This window comes from Seriola dumerili, unplaced genomic scaffold (assembly GCF_002260705.1).
Source record: "Seriola dumerili isolate Sdu_G_001 unplaced genomic scaffold, Sdu_1.0 BDQW01000550.1, whole genome shotgun sequence".
In the NCBI taxonomy this organism is placed as follows: domain Eukaryota; kingdom Metazoa; phylum Chordata; class Actinopteri; order Carangiformes; family Carangidae; genus Seriola; species Seriola dumerili.
In genome coordinates, this window is record NW_019174805.1 from 44644 (window position 1) to 61161 (window position 16518).

At 41.4% G+C, this 16518-nt stretch overlaps 2 protein-coding genes across 4 annotated transcripts; one reads left to right on the forward strand and one right to left on the reverse strand.

Moving 5' to 3' along the window:
* Nucleotides 1-1401: 1401 nt before the first annotated feature.
* Nucleotides 1402-6533, reverse strand: LOC111235995. 2 transcript variants are annotated; one of them, XM_022764577.1, is made up of 3 exons: nucleotides 6284-6533; nucleotides 4790-5417; nucleotides 1402-3457 (listed from the first exon to the last, which is right to left on the reverse strand). In XM_022764577.1, the coding sequence occupies exons 2-3, from the start codon at nucleotides 5351-5353 to the stop codon at nucleotides 2870-2872; spliced, it is 1152 nt and encodes a 383-aa protein (XP_022620298.1). In that variant the 5' UTR covers nucleotides 5354-5417; nucleotides 6284-6533; the 3' UTR covers nucleotides 1402-2869. The 2 variants fall into 2 exon arrangements, with proteins under 2 accessions (XP_022620298.1, XP_022620299.1); XM_022764578.1 differs by lacking the exon at nucleotides 6284-6533 and adding an exon at nucleotides 6180-6210.
* A 1373-nt stretch (nucleotides 6534-7906) lies between these two features.
* Nucleotides 7907-16518, forward strand: LOC111236007 (G2 and S phase-expressed protein 1-like). 2 transcript variants are annotated; one of them, XM_022764591.1, is made up of 12 exons: nucleotides 7907-7983; nucleotides 8240-8309; nucleotides 8416-8473; nucleotides 9473-10199; nucleotides 10896-11057; nucleotides 11184-11319; nucleotides 12913-13314; nucleotides 13493-13550; nucleotides 14379-14597; nucleotides 14706-14946; nucleotides 15385-15501; nucleotides 16016-16518. In XM_022764591.1, the coding sequence occupies exons 2-12, from the start codon at nucleotides 8288-8290 to the stop codon at nucleotides 16103-16105; spliced, it is 2232 nt and encodes a 743-aa protein (XP_022620312.1). In that variant the 5' UTR covers nucleotides 7907-7983; nucleotides 8240-8287; the 3' UTR covers nucleotides 16106-16518. The 2 variants fall into 2 exon arrangements, with proteins under 2 accessions (XP_022620312.1, XP_022620313.1); XM_022764592.1 differs by having other exon boundaries at nucleotides 16019-16518.

A 16518-nucleotide genomic window follows, 5' to 3' on the forward strand; every position in this document is an offset into this window, starting at 1 on the left:
GGAAGGAAAAAAAGAGAGAGGAGGAGAATAGAAGATGGAGTGATTTGGGGAAATCACTGAATTGGCTGGAAAGCCCCAGCTTCAGGGAACCATGACCACCATGAAGACCACCACACACACTCGCAGAACTCACCTCAGGAGAGGAAACACAGAGAGACACAAGAGGCAAAATGGCAACCGTGTAGGAAAACAGGGTCTAAGCAGGGTGCGGTGGCGCTTATTTGTACTGAGAACAGATGTTCCTGTTGGAGAGTCCAGGGGATCGAATCAACCCGAGAACATTAAAACACTAAGATGGCATCATCATCATCGTCACAGTGAGGCTGCAACCAGGGGCCACATTGCTGTCGCCCCATGTTATCTCTGATCAACGGTCTGTTAGGACCTGCAGCGATGACACTTTTTGGTGTCATGCATTTGAAATATATATTAAATTAAATTCCACCCTCTCAGTCATGGAGTGAAGTGTTGAAACGCAGATGAAAAAGAAAAGCATTGCGTCCATTGCATCCTGTGTACTTAAGAGAATGACCGTATTGGATTCCAGAAAACTCAAAACCTTAATCATTTATTATGTAAAAAAAAAAAAAAAGTCTTATGGACCAGATGTTACCACATCTGTCAGGGTGTTCTACTCACACATTGTGATATGTTGTTTTCAGGAAGGATTTATTCCTCAGACAGCAGGAGATCTGGGATCAGAGCTGTCATCGGTTAAATTATTCATGTTTCTCTGAGAAACTATGAGTTGATGCCACACACACACACACACACACACACACACGATTAATACAATGATTATAAAAAATTATACTTATGAAGGATCTTGTGAAGCTACACTCAAAAAGTTTCATAACATCAACCACATCTCACACATACATCGATATATCCTGGAGAAAATAAATACCCTCAGACACACATCTGCAGCTCAAGTAACTGGAGTGAAATGATCAGAATCCATCAGTTTGAAGATGCGAGCGTTTCACTATAGTGCAGCTGTAAACACACCCGCGTTTCTGTTGCGAGAGAAATCCTGTTCGCCAAATCTTTGAGAAGAAGGTCCTCTACTGATTAGGAGGGAAACTGCAAAAGGCACGGACTCCATTTCTCGACAGCCAGAGGCAAAACAGTGGAGGCTTGGTATAAAAAACAAAAAAGAAGAAGGAATGGAAATAAAATGTCACAACTTTACATACATGTAAAATATATCTGGAATCCATGATCACAAACAAAAACAGCTGGATTTTGGTCACTTGCTTGCTACAGTGATTCGAACAACATTAACCTTTCATAACAGCGATGGAAATGTGCAAAAAAAAAAGTTTCCAAATGTCATTTTAAAACAGGCAGGTTAAATGTCTTAAAACCTAAATAAAAGAAAAAAACGATACATTAGCTCTCTCTGCTTTTAAAATAAAAATACATGATTAAAATTTCATCTAAAATCACACATCAACAAGGAAATAAAAACATGTCGAGTGCAAACTGGTCCAGCACTGGAATGATACCTGGTTCCTGATTGGGATTACACCAGATTAATACTGTCAGTCTGAAGGTGCCAAGTATTTAAATCAGAACCAGCTTGTGTTTTCAGGTCATTTAAAACCCAGGGTCAGAACCCAGCAATTCTGAGAGGCTTTTTGGTCCTGTACTGTTGTGCTTTAACTTGCCACAGATTGTTGATTTTTTTTTCTTCTGTTGTTACTGAGATTTACGTGGTTAAAATGTGTAAACGGCCGACGAGATCAGTCGCGTACTATCAGTTCACGACTGATCTCGTCGGCCGTTTGTGCAGTTTTCTAGTCAAAGGCTCTGTTTCTTTGCAGCTTTACATCTGACTGTGTGAGGATAAATACAACTGCATTCAATCAATAACCAAAATAATAACAATAGTGATCAATACAATACAGTACATGTCAGTTTTTCACAATTGAGAAAATGTTGTTCATGGGAATCAGAGACAGAAGAAAGGCAAAATATTTTGAGGTTTAAGTGTAATATATTAAGAATACACATACATTTTTTTTAAGGGAAAAAAAGAATATTTTGGATGGGAAAAGTTGTAATATTAACTTGTAATATATATTTGTAATATTTCTAGAAAGAAAATCAGGATATTTCAAGAAAAAACTCAATGTTGATAATTTTGTATAAAAATGTGATATTTTGAGATTTAAATAATCGGTCCCTGTGATTTTTATATCAGATTATAACATTTTCTTTTCTCTCATTACATCACACATATTTCTGAAAATGATACAGGACTTTTTAGATAACTTGTTTTCTTGAAATTACACTTTTTTTTCTCAATACTGACTTTAATTCAAATGTTTTTCTCCAAATATTTTGCCTTTAGTCTGGATTGTTGTTTTTCCCCTCAACCGTGAGCCCTGGTACGCTGTCATAGGTTTCTCTTTGAACAGGTTTAGTTAAAGTTTAAAAGGCATTGCTCCACAGCTTTGAGGAGCCATTACACTCACTCAGTCGTTTAGTCTTCTTTTCATAACACGGACCACGGACGATGAATCTAGGCCAGCACAACACAGTACAATCAGTTTTGTTTTGTTTTTTTTGGAGATATTGGACCAACAAAATAAAACAATTACAGACACGCTGTTTATCATTGTCTTGTCGACATTTAGGAAAGCGTCTCCACATTAACAGCAGCAGCTTACTGTTTTGGAAACAGTTTGCAGTCATTTGATTTGACTTCAAGTCTCAGTTTTATCTGCAACTATGTGTCCCTATGAGTGCATGTTCAGTTCACTTAGATCAGGCCAGAGATGGCGTGTTTACAGGAAATATACTGCTTTCTTCTGGAATCTACCAACTGACCACCAGATGTGGGATGTACTTCATTTACAGCTGACTACCAAAGCCAGCTGTCCAGATGCTGAACACAGTAACAGGACTGTTCCAGGATAGCAGACAGCTCCCCGTAGCTCTCCTCTCGCCATGTAGGGAGGAGCCTCTCATTGTTAAGGGCCTGAAGCTTCGGCGTGCCCTCACGGAGGACGTGGTACAGGCAGGGCCATCGGTGCTGAATCCTCAGCCTGGTCCTCCGGTCCAGCGTGATCCCGCGGACGATCTTCTTGGCTCGAAGCTCGCGCAGGGCCGGCAGCTTCAGGCAGGAGAAGACTAAGCCTCGGCTGGGCGACACGTCCAGGAACTCCAGAGACTGGGACTCCAGAGTGTAGGAGATGCCCAGATTCCTTAGTGGCACCAGGATGTGTAGAGTCAGAGACTTCAGGTTAGGCAGGGATTTGGTTAGGGTCTGCAGCGTCGAGGGAGTCACTCCTTTAAAGACCCAGAAATATTTGAGCTCAAGGACTCTGAGCTGCTGGAACTGGGTGAGCAGCGACACGGACAAGTCCGACCAGTCAAAATGTAGCCGCATCTTAGAGATGCGCGGGCAGCTGTGGGTGAGTTTGGTCAGCAGCTCCTGGAAACTCGTCACCTGTCAAATCAAATCAGAGAGATGAACCATGTGGTGTTAGAGATTTGCCTGTGTAACAAGTGACATGTTAGTCTGCACAAAAACATCTCATAACACTGGTTCCCAAACTGTTGCTGCCATGCCCCCCTTTGGAAGCTGGAAAAAGGTCAGGTGACCGCTTTATGAACATCACCAGCTTTTCTTTTCTCCCCAATAAAACGGGAATTTCACGGGAAGATAAACTGCTGAAAATATTCTATGTGAAGCGTACATTTAAAAGGATATTGGATTGTTTCAGTGGGCGTTTTTAAAAGTGTCTAAAACATGGGTAACGGGTAATGTACAGACTATTCGTGGGTACCCACTGTTCAGTTCTCATGTCCCAGTCGGCCATGACAGCAGGACAGTGAGCAGGATGTGATAGCGTAAAAAGCACAGGTGTGATTAATCACATTAATTATATCGGCCCTGGGTCTGTACATCCTGACATGGCTCACTGAGACACTTAATGGAACAGAGCCGTCGTTAATGTTATTAATTACACCTGTACACGTGACTCTGAAACCAGAGCAGCTACATGGAATTTAACCATCACTCAGTAAAACGTACTTTTATCTCAGAGCTTTTCCTGGTTTTACCTTCCCCTCAAGTGCTTTATTTCTCTTTAAATTACTCACTTCTGTTGTTTTATGCTTGTGATTGTTTTAATTGTTCTATTATCTGTTCTCTTTGCTTTGAAATGTATTGATTTGATTTCATTGATTCTATTTTATTTCTTCTGTTGTTATTGTTCATCTTCATTTTTACTTTTAATCAGATTCTCCAATTTGGAATTTATGCATGATGAAGTACTTAACAGTTGAATATCTGCTGATTAACAAATCCATTAATGAACTAAATATATGATCATCATGTGATAATATGACATTGTTCAAGTGTTGTATGCAGTATGTTGACAGTGGGTTCAGGTTAAAAAAAACCTGTGATACCTAAAACTGTACCTGGCATGGAGTTATTTAAAAAGAAGACAAAAAAAAATCAAAAATGTGTTTTATCAAATGTACAATAAAGAAGAATGTCCAATTTTCATTAATCGATAATCTGCAGATTTTTCTTCTTTGCTCCCACTCGTACTGGGTCTCATCATGTCCTCACACATGAAGTGTAGTCACTCATAAAACAGGGAAACTCTAACTAGCATCCTTTGGTCTAAACTGTTACAGCAGTTTACAGAGGTCAAAATACTTACAAGACTTCTGGGTGCTTAAGTCAGGAGCCACCAACATGTGACCCTGCAGCTTTAATTTCAATCTGGATTCACAGTGGAAACTAAAACCAGCAAAATCAAGTTACCTGGTCCATTTTGGTAATGCTGTCCTGGTGTGAGCTGGAGCTGGAGTGGACCCTGAGGTCCAGCGGCTCAAGAAGAGTAAAGGTCCAGTTGAGGTCCAGGTGGCTGAGGTCTCTGCAGTGAACATTATCCAGCAGGTGGCTCAGCAGCTCGCACCACTTGTTGCAACGATCCCCCAGGTCAAAGCTGGCCTTCAGTGTGAGCAGGCTCGCCCGGCGGGAGATGAGGTGGTGGGTGTAATGGTGGACCCAGGATTTCCACCTCTCGAACTCGCGGTTGGAAACGAGCAGCCCCTCCTGACCCAGATGGAAGACACCGCGACGGGAATAGTCAGCCACCCGCCACAGCTTCCACGAGCGGACGAGACAGCTCCAGCTCAGGCAAACCAAGGCACAGCTACATTTATCCACCTCATTCAGAAAGGACAAGACATGCAGCTGGCACTCCACCGGCAGGAAGTTGAAAGGGAAGTAGTCATCCGTTGCTTTCCGACGGCTGCTTACAGGCACCAGGGGTCTTTTTCTCGGTGACATGATGACAGATGAGGAAATGATGTTGGTCGTCATTGGTGGAGGTCAGAATCTCCACCGGTTGGTCTTGTGGTCTAGTTCTGCCATAAATGTTTCTGGCCTGGTGAAGTAAAGAAAAGAAACAGACAGAAAATAATGTGTTATGTTGTACATGTTATATGTTTTTAATGGCGTGTTTTGTTATGTGGATTGCATTAATCTTTTATTGCACTTTCTTTGGGATTCTTTGGCCAAAGACAAATAAAAAAAAAATAGAAGGTCAGTCAATCAATCATTGATGACTTTTTTGTTTCTTTTTTTCAAGTTGTCCAAAGTTAACTAGCAGAAAAAACAAGACCTGCTGTGGTTCACTATGTGGTCTGTTTTAAAGCAGGCAATACAACATGCCTTTAGGCTCTGAATGGAGAACATCATCAACATTCACATGACTTTAGTCCAGCTGAACAGCTCGGCTTGTAAACCTACCTATTTGACTTATGTGGCTGTATTTTAAGCTCTAACATACTTGAATTGTGGTTCAGCTTGAACCTAAACTCTATCTTGGTGTATAAATTAAACTTAGTATCGTATGGATTAAGCACAACTGTTTTCAGTAGCTGTAATCGTACCATATGTGAACTCTTAAATTAGGTGGCTTTCCCTTTAAAGTCCAGGTGAAGCTGATCAACCGGTGTTGGTGTAACGTTACTTCATCAACAAATACTCCACTGAAAGAAAACCTACACGTTATGTGATATTCACGTGCTCAACGTTATGGAGGCATTAAATTACAGTTTCGTGGTGTGACACGGTCAGTTTGTGACATGACTCGAGGTGCTCTGGCAGATCCGTTATTTTACTCTTATTATTTCCTGATCGTTACCTTTCAGTTTCTGTCGGATGAACAGGTTCACATTCAGAGACAACCTGTATATCCTATAGTTAGTGATTGTTTTACACTATAATCGACAAAAGTCGTGTTGTTACCTTTTGGTCGAACTGGCTCCCCCTCGTCCTCAGTTTAAATGCTAACCTGCTAGGAGCTAGCAGAGATGAGACAAAGGGGTTTAAAATAATACAGCTAATTGCCGCGCATCGTTGAATATTTTATAAAATTTGCTTTGTATCCGAATGCATTAGTAACTGTAAAAAGTAACATGTACAAATGAAACACCTAAAAACTGTAGAGAACAGAATTCAGTAACTAGGCCGGCTAGTTAGCCGCCGAACAGCTGAGTTCTGTTGTTGTTTTTGTTGTGGCTCATTGGTGATGGCGTCATCAAAATGCGTTGGGCTGCGTGTTTTTTCCCCGGCGTTGCACCGTCGGGCGGGGGTTCGTGTTTGAAAAGAATGGGTTTAGAAGAATAGTTGTTGTTTTTATATACAGTCTATGGTTGTAACCTCAACGAAATTTATTCCTGTAATGACCTCTTAACACCAAAAATTTGATATAGATTTTAATAGTTGTACTCTCTCCAATTCAAACATTGAGGACATAGACCACCTCTTTTTTATTGTAATTTAACCAGGACCTTTTGGGAGGTTTTTCAGCATTGGATAACTTTCTTAAACTAAAAAAAATTGAGTTTGGGAATAATAATTTAATACTTTTAAATAAAAATACTTTATACATAAATGTTGTTTCTTAAAAAAACACACCAATATTTCTGTTTAAATGAAATAATATTATATAAAAAATATATGAAATACTGATATATTAAAAAAGCCCAAAATCCGTATGAATATCTTTGGACTTTTGTACCTGACTTATTTTGCCCCTTTATTTTTATTTTAGATATATTCTTGTTTATCAAGCTTATTTTCTTAGTTTTCTTAGTATTTATTTGTTCATTCATTTTCCTTCTTCTATATTCCTCTTCTTGTTAATGCTTGCTCAATTGTTCCTATTGTTTCTGCATTTATCCTGAATCTGACTGGTGCCTTTTTGACTGTTATAAAGATTGTCAATAAAGGAAAAAAAGTTCTAACCTCCATGCAAACAAAGAACATCAAATAACATCAAAGAGACGAAGCTGGGAGAGTTTGTGGTCAATTTAAGGAGAGCTAAGCTAAATAAATAAACAAACCGGACTAAAGTCATTTTTACACTAAAAAATTACAAAATCATGTCAATCCTCTGAAATCACTGTTCTTTCTACCTTGTTTTGTATTTTGTTTTTCTTTTACTTATTTTCTTATTTCTTTATGCATTCTTTCCCTTTGTGAATATATTTGGTTAATTTTCTTTATTTGCTAAACGCTTAATGCTCAAACTCTGAAACTAGGCTAAATATAGGTATAATTAACTTTTTTATTTTTGATGGCTAAAAAAGAATTGATAAAAAGGATTTTGTATGAATTAATTTATTAATTTCTTTTTATTTTGTATTTGCTATTTGTTCTTTATTGATGTGAAGTTCGTTTTAAGATATTTTATCGGCATCAAACTATCTAATCTAATCTAATTTAAACCGTTTCAAACACAGAAATCGGCTGTATATCTGTGGACTACATTACCCATAACTCCATTCACTTGGTCGTCATAAACTTCTAACCAATGACCGAGGTCGTGTGAGTCACATGACCAGCGGCGCAGCAGATTTGAATTGTTTGTGTACGTGTGTTCGTCTCGCAGTTTGAATGCGGAACAAAAAAGAAAGATTTGTGAGTTTTCAGAGGAACTTGAGGTTTGTAACTTTAACTTAAATTAAACCGAGACTTGTTAGGAGTCCCGCGAGCCGCCGAATGAACCAAACTTCGCCTTGAAATTCTCAGTTTAAAGCTCATGTCAGTTACCGTTTGATTTGGGTGGAGAATTAACGGGCTAGCAAGCTAACGTCAAAGTTAGCATGAAGGTTAAAGTTCGTGTTTATGTTAAATTTCTGTTCGTTTAAAAGGTTGTTCGTTTAGTTTTTGATGTGATGGTTGAATGTGTCGCTGTAGGTCTGATCTGGATCAACCTGTGCCCTACAGACAAGAACCAACGGCGGGATGGACTGTCAGGCTAACAGCGGTAAGCTAGCATTCACTGACCGAGAGTCAGATTTTAAACACCGTTAACACTGTTGTTTGTGTGATTCGTTAACTGCTCTATGACCCATGGTTGTGTCTCTGAACAGATCTGTTCTTCCTGAACGATGAGAAGTTTGACTTCGATGTTTCTCTGTCACCTGCCAGGTAGGAAGCACATGTCGGTCTCTGTTTAACTCGGTTTCACGTTCGCAGCAAGTATTAACCCAGAAACATAACGCAGGGTTCTCTCAGGAGCTTTCTTTCTAATATTCTCTCATAAACAACCTTCTCTGCTGCTGTACCATCACCCTTAATTAAAGGAAATTGAATAGATGAAGTTTTAAAACTACATACAAAATAGTGCATATAGTGGAAGCACTGCAGACTGGAACATTTGTGAGTGGTGTGCACAACGGAAAAATGGAGCAGCAGCTGAGACAAGGGGCAGATCTCTGGTGCAGCATTTGGCTGTGTCTTTGTGGGTTTAATTGGCTGTGGCTTTCTGAACTCTGCTGGCACACATACAGCAATTCATCACTGACTGTACAAAACAGCAAAGTATGTTGTATTTTTTTTTTTTGTACTATGAGTGTATAGTATGGAATCGGGATGCAATACATCATTTGGTGGAGTTTTGTGCAACCTGAGAGGAAAACCTGCAGATTCACGGCAGATAAAAAGTTCTGCTAACTCATCATGTTTGTTTGGTTAAAAAAAAAAGAAAAAAAGTTTTGTATTCAGAAGTATTGATGATGATGATGATGATGAACGATCAAAGATAAGACAGTAAAGACATTTCAACAAGTGTTGATGAAAGTGAACAAGACAGTAGAATTACTAATGATGGAGATTCAGCCTGAACAGTTCATATTCTTCTTTACAAAGCCAATATTATTGAAGGAACTTTTTCTATTTCAAACAGTGAAAGTGGTATCATCAGCTGGTTAACCACTGGTACTGCATTAGATGCATTGCTATTGAAAATATAAGACTGAATCCAATGCTCTCATCTTTTTTTGAGGGTTAACAAATATATCAGTAAAAAAATGGAAGATGTGAAAATTAACAAAAATTTACCGCAGGTTTAATTTCTTCATCCTTCTTGAGTTTGGGGGAGTTTTATCTTTAGCTGTTCGTCCCCTAACTTCTCTCTCTGCTCTGCAGCTCCAAAGGTGATGAAGACGAGGATGAGGTGTTCGTTGGTCCAGTCAGCCATAAGGAGAAGTCTGTCTCTGTTAATGTGGCATCTCGGCTCAAGGACAGCGGTGGTGGCGTGCGGGTGAGCTGGAGCCCATTGACTGGGGATCAGCTGGAGGCTGTGTGTCAGGAAGCCCACAGGATAGCCACCCAGCTGCAGAGCGGCGAGCCGAACCAGGTGCATGGCGAGGGAGAGGAGACCACCGCCATGACCACCGACCCCACAACCAACAGGGAAGAGTTTGTTCAGGACGCAGAGGCCAAACTGGATGTGCTTGGTCAAACCGCCAGTGCACTCAGCCCCATCAAACGCCAGACCTTCTGCGTGCAGGACAGTCCCATGAAGCAGCTACCCCCCGCGGTCCAGCGCCACCTGCTGAGAGGAAGCAGCGCCAAAGCAGCTTCATCCACACGCCCAGCTGCCACCAACAAAGCTTCATCCACCCGCCCCGCCACTGCCAATTCAGCATCCTCCACCCGCTCCGTGTCTACAGCTTCATCCACCCGCCCCACTGCAAGACTCAGCACCTCCAGCCCCATTGCTGGCGCCAGGGCTCAGCCCAAGACAGCGCTGCGAGGGAAAGCCACACTGGGTGGGGGCATCGTGCTGCCGAGCAAACCAGCTGCTCCAACAACTTCCTGTTCAGCCGCCAAGAGCAAAGTGGAGAAAACCAGACTGCAGCCACCAATCAAAGTAGGAGCGAAGTTTGTTTTTTACTTTTTAGTCCACAGGTGAAACATTCAGTCTATAAAACACCAAAAATTATCATGGGGCCAATGGCGCCATCTGGTGTCAGCAGGTAACACCTGATATCCTGTAGGCTCACCAACATGTATCCTGTCTCCAGAACCTTTCTTTGGGCCAAGGTTCTTGTTTTTCCCTCTGCACTTTACCGCACCAGGATGTTTTGAATATGCGTCTTTTTATGGTATGTTTAGTATTTTAGAGAAGCAGTGAAGCTAACAGTGATTTTCTTCCATGTTTAAATGTAAGGACTCTTAAACATCGGTATCAGTTTGTTAATGAATAATTCAGTTGGAGGTCGACTGAGTGGATCAAAGGGAGAAGGGGACCAGCTCTCTCTCTCTCTCTCTCTCTCTCTCTCTCTCTCTCTCTCTCTCTCAAAAATGATGTCACATCTGATCAATCACCATTGATACCTGATCTTGGATTTAATGGCACCTAATTATTATTTTTTTTCTAAGGATACAGATTTGTTCCGCAGAACAGATTTTTTTTTTTCTCCTTCCACTGATCCAACTGTGACCCCTCAGCCTTATCTGATGATCACTGCAGGGGTCGTGACCCCCAGTTTGGAAACCATTGTGTTAATAGATGAATGAATGAGTTCACATCATATTTCTGATCTTTTTCTCTTTTTTTTTTCAGGCGGTGGGGGGTTGGAGGCGGAGCCTGACCTCTCGTCCCTCCAGCAGGGCGGAGTCTTGTGAGGATCTGCTCTCTGATTCGGCGAGCGTGGCCTCTGACATCAGCGACTCCTCCCTCAACTCTAGTCAGCTGGGTAAACGCGCACTGGCTCCGCCCACCAAGGTAACACACCTGTCCATGGCCAGATTTCCACTCTGAACCGAACGGCTCCACCTGTCAGACGGAGTCAGATGCTGCTGCCAAACACATTTAATGCATGAACGGATGTTTGTTTTGTCTCTCCGTCAGAGTGTTATGAGGAACCGGTCAGGTGTGAAAACTCCGTCTCTTCAGGGCAGCAGGGTGACAGACAGGAAGAACATGTCCTCGTCCTCATCCTCAATGTCGAGCTTCAACTCCAGCATGTCTCTGTCCCCCGCTAAAGGTATAAATATGTCTTCAGGTATCGTCATGATTGAGTTACAATAGTGAACAAACGCAATCTGTTTTAGCAAATAACAGCATTCATCAAAGTCCAGTCAATGAAACGGGGTCGGAGGTGTGATGAGTCTTTGGTTACGATTCAACATGTTGAAATCTGACGGCGTTCAGCTCGGAGTGTCATGTCCAGACGACTGAGGGGAATTTTTATGCAATTTCAAAAAACGCAAGAACCGAATTTAAATGATGAGAATGAAGATGTTTTCAGAGGGTTGAATTTTCATTGAGGTTCAAATACGGTTTCAGAGCAAATTAATTCAGTTTCATAACATTACATTCAGTCTCAAGTCTCACTGGGATTTGGTTCATTTGGTTCAATAATACACATTCAAATTCTGTTTTTTAACGCTTTAATTGTTCAAGTTGAGCAAGTGAAATTCAAACATAAATGATTTAAATTCAGTTTATAGCGACAGAGTATTTCTACTCGGCCCGAACAATTAATCGAAATATATTATCGAAAGTGCAACATAGTCAAGTGCAAAATCCAAATGGCAGGAGCTGTACTTTTTATATAAATAAATGTAAATTGTGTCACAGTACTGTTGTGCATTGTTAGCACCGTAAGTGTCGTGGGTTAGGGCCACAAATCTTATTCTGCACATGTAAAAACGAACGTGTTTGTTTGGTACAAGACCCGACAAAAATCACATCATCGTTTTTATTTTTATTTTTTTCAGTGAAAATCAAAAAACGACCATTCCAACTGAAAACACAATATCTGCCAAAATAACTGCAATATGATTTTTCTATTTTTATTTTTGCCTATCGTTCAGCCGATGTATATCACATCACATCTGGCAGTTTCTACAAAATCATAAAACACTGAAGTGCTGCTTGTCATCTTTTAACATTTCAACACAAAAATAAACGTCACAGTAAAGATAAATAGAATATGATGAGCTTAAATTTTTATTTTTAGACCCAAATTATATTGACAGTGTATTTCATACAAGGCTAACAGTTATCTCCTAAGTGACCAGAGTCCGGGTGCACAAAACACCTTAAGTCTATCTAAATATGACACTTTAAGTAACTCCCCCAGCTAAGGAGAGTTTAAACCTTAAGGGTGTTGCACAGAAACTCTTAAAAGGTTCATTTTCTTCATTTACTGCCATAAACTCGGTCATGTTGCAGTTAATATACAGTCAGAGGTACCTTTTAGTTTTTTCCTTTACTTCACTAAGGTCTTTTGTGCAACGGTTTAACAGATTTTAAGTGATTCCTGAAGTATAAGACCAAGATAAGGAGAAAACCTAAAATACGTAAGTGAACTTTTAAGGAAACCTTAAGAAGAGTTAAGGTGTTTTTTGTGCAGCTGTTTTTATTTTTACAGAAACCTTAACTCAGACTTTAAGGAAAATCTTAACTTAAGGTGTTTTTTGCAACCTGCCTGGTATTTCCGACTTCACAACAGGCTAACTAGTTAACTAACAGCAAACTAACTGACTGCTAGTTAACTGGCTAAGAGCTAACTAACCTGCTCTCATCATCCAATCAGAACATGCAGCATTACAGGTGTTGTGTCTCCTCTCAGGTAAACTGAACTCTTCTCTGAACCGGAGTCTAAGCGGCTCCACTGGCCCCGCCCCCAGCAGTGTCAACAGACCGGCCAACCACAGCAGACCACGTCGCTCCACCGCCTATGCCGCCGCAGAGCCGACAACCTCCGCCGCCACCCGCCGCCGCTCGCTGTCCGCCCAGGCCAGGAATCCATCTGAGGCGGAGCGCATCAAAGCCAACAGGTCCACGCCGCTGAAGAGAGCTGAGGCCACGCCTCTCCAGATGACGCCCGCCAAGAGGGTTTTGGAGAGGACTACCTCCGTACCCCCCACCGCCTCAGTCCGTCCACAGAGCGGACTGAAGGCCAAACCCAAACCGGAGGCTGTGGTCATACCAACGCCGAGCGGAGGAGCGAGAGGAGTCCAACACGGAGATGGTGAGCGACGATGATGATGTCAGAGCTGTGACTTCAGCGTCTGTTTGTTCAGTCATCAGATCAGTTTGTTTCTTCCTGGAGTTTATTCATAAAACTCTTCCATTCTGAATTAAATCTAAAGCAAGTTTTCAGTTTGTGTATTTAATGATCTGACGACGCCGTTGTTTTTCATCTCCAGACGTCTCATCAAACGTGATGAAGCCAAAGAGGCTGATGTCAGCGAGCAACGTGGACAGGTAGATGACATCATACTACACTACATCAGTGTCACTGTGTCATCAGCTTTACATTTACACCATTCACATGTATGAAAACACCACAGATTATCCTTGTTTTTACTGTTGATGTAACTTGTGAATCAAACACGCCCACAACAGGAAGCAGATTTGGTGTTGGAGTTTGGTGACTTGGAACATTTGTATGAGCAAAACTCATAGGAAAAAAAACACAAAGAAAAACTGCAAAATGACAATATCAAATACTTTAAAAAAAAAAAAAAAAAAAGAAGAAGAAAAAGATAGATAATAGATGTTTTTGTTTACAAGAAAACCGTCGAAGAGAATGGCAGATTATCTCTTCATCATTCATCAGGCTTAATCAGTGAATCTGGAGATAAGTTTAAAAGCAGCTGCGATCGATACGTTTATATTGATTATTTGCACTGATGAACCTACAGACAATTATCATCTTCATCTCAACTGTTTTCAGAGAGGAAGCTGTAAAAACTTTTACATCATCACAACATTTAAATGGATCACATTTATCAAAAAATCTATGATAATGTTTCTCTGTAACTGCTTAGTCTGTAATGAAGCAACTGTTTGATGACAGGTTCGCTGTATGGACTAAAAGGTGACGGTGTATCAGTTCACATCTTGGTTCTGCTGCCCCCAAGTGGCCAACAAATCTTATTGCAGGTTTAAGCGCTGAGGTAGATGGGGGAAAAAAAATACCAAACACCTGGAACATCTGTCCTGTCTCTTGTTGGAGCTGAATTCAATCCATTGTTGGGTTTCTGACAGATTGCCGCTGTCATCATCACTCATCACCTTCCTCTCCTGTAGTCTTCCTCAGAAACCCTCTGCTGCCCCTCTGACGCCGTCTGCTGGTGGCTGCAGGGCGTTGCAGATGAAGGCGCGTCGTCCCTCCGCCCTCCCCACCCCGGTGAGACGCAGGATGTCCGCCATCCCCACGCCCACCAACCAGACCTGGTCCATCAGGCCGCCGCCCACCTTCGATGCTGACCCCGCCCCTGGCCTGGCCAGGAAAGAAAGCAGCTGCAGGTGAGTTGTTTTTTTACTGCTGTCGACCAACAGGAAAGCTGCTCTGTTACCATGACAACACATGCAGAGGTCATTTATCTCCATGTTGTTGTCGTTGTCTCTGTGTAGCCCCGCCCCTGCAGTCACACAGGAGGCGGAGCCTGATGACACCCCTGACATCCAGCCCTTCTCTCTGGAAGAGGAGCAGCCCCCTGCAGCCCCCCTCCCCAGCCCGCCCTGCAGCCCCCCTCCCCAGCCTGACCAGTCAGAGAGCACGGATCCTGGGGCGCCGGGTCAGAGGCAATCAGGGCCCGTTAGAAACCTGATCGAACTGGAGACTACAGAGGAGAGCAGCAGCAAGACACAAGAGGTCAGAGGTCACAGTCACCAGTTTTACCAGTTCTGATCATCTGCCCATGTCTGACAGGATTTAAAGTAAATCCGGAGACGTTCGGATCCTGGATTTGTTATTATCTAATTAAAAAGCAGTTGCAGCAACTGATGAACGTCCAGCTGCTCGGTTTAATTTGAAATGTAAAATCTTTGGTGATGAAGCTGAAACCAAAGTCCAGAATCTCAGTTTTTGGTCTGTGCAGCTTTTCATCTTGTTGCAGTTCATAATCTCGTCAGAGGTTTTTTTCATTGTCACACTTTTTGGTCTCATCAGAGTTTGTGGTCACATCACAGGTATTGGTTCTGGTTCTGGTGAGATTCTGTACTGAGTCCGGACTCTTGAGGAGCTTTGTCATCCTTTCAGAACCTCACAGACACGCATCGCTCTGACGTTCTCTCGGTTCTCTCTCCTCAGGTTCTCCTGTTGGATCTTCCGGCTCCTGTTCTGCAGCCTCATGAGAAACTGCTCATCGACCTGACCAACACCCCCACCCTGATCCGCACCAGCAACAGGACCTGCACTACAACTCAGGTAACAGCTCACACCTGGTTATACATCCACAGACAATATTAATAATCAATCAAAGATATCTTAATGGGATTTTAAGGGGATAATTAACCTATAAATTAGTCTATAATAAGGTATTTTAAATGGATTACCTGCACTGTTAAAGAGGCTTTAAGGGGTAAAACACCCTTAACTTACACCTCAAAACTTGAATTTTTAAAGTAAAGTGAAAAACGATTGTTGTCCCTTTTTATTAACAATTTAAACACATTAAATTTGATTAATTAATTAATGGATTGATGCAGCTGTTGCCTCAGATTTGTTGTGTGGGAGACAAACACAACAGAGAAAACATCGTCCAATTATCGTGTCAGCTGCAGCAAATTAATGTCAATTGATAATTAATGGATTTGTCACATTTCAAACTGATGTGTGAATTGAGTCATGCATCCTTTGAATTATATTTTATTTAATTATCTTTAGTTAATTAACAAAAAAAACCTACCAGACACAAATGACTCTGTTGCTTTTGTTTCAGCAGCTGATCGACCTCAGCTCTCCGCTCATCAAGTGGAGCCCAGAGGACAAGAGGGAGAACAACGCTCCGCTCATCAACCTGTCCTTCTGATCCAGATCCTCCCGAACACCTGGATCTGTCTCTGCAGTAAACTGGACTCAGCAGGTTTCTGTACTTAGAAACTCTTAATAACAATCCAGTTTACAACAAAGTTTTAATCAGTGAAGTTTTTACTGAATCGGAGTATTATGTTTTAAATTATGAAAATATTCAGAGGTTTGCTGAACTTTTTCTGCACCTGATTCTACTTTTCATTGTCTCCGTCTCGCTGCTCTTATTGATGTCTGAATAAATGTTGTTAATATCACTACTGATTGTTCATAAATATCTGTGAGCTCGCTAGTAAAGTTGATTTAAAACTATGTAAGAGTTTGCTGAAATAATATAAGTCAGGGGTAAAAATGTAGGAAATAAACCATGCACATATTCAGACAGACTCTCCTGGAAGACATTCATATTGTTGC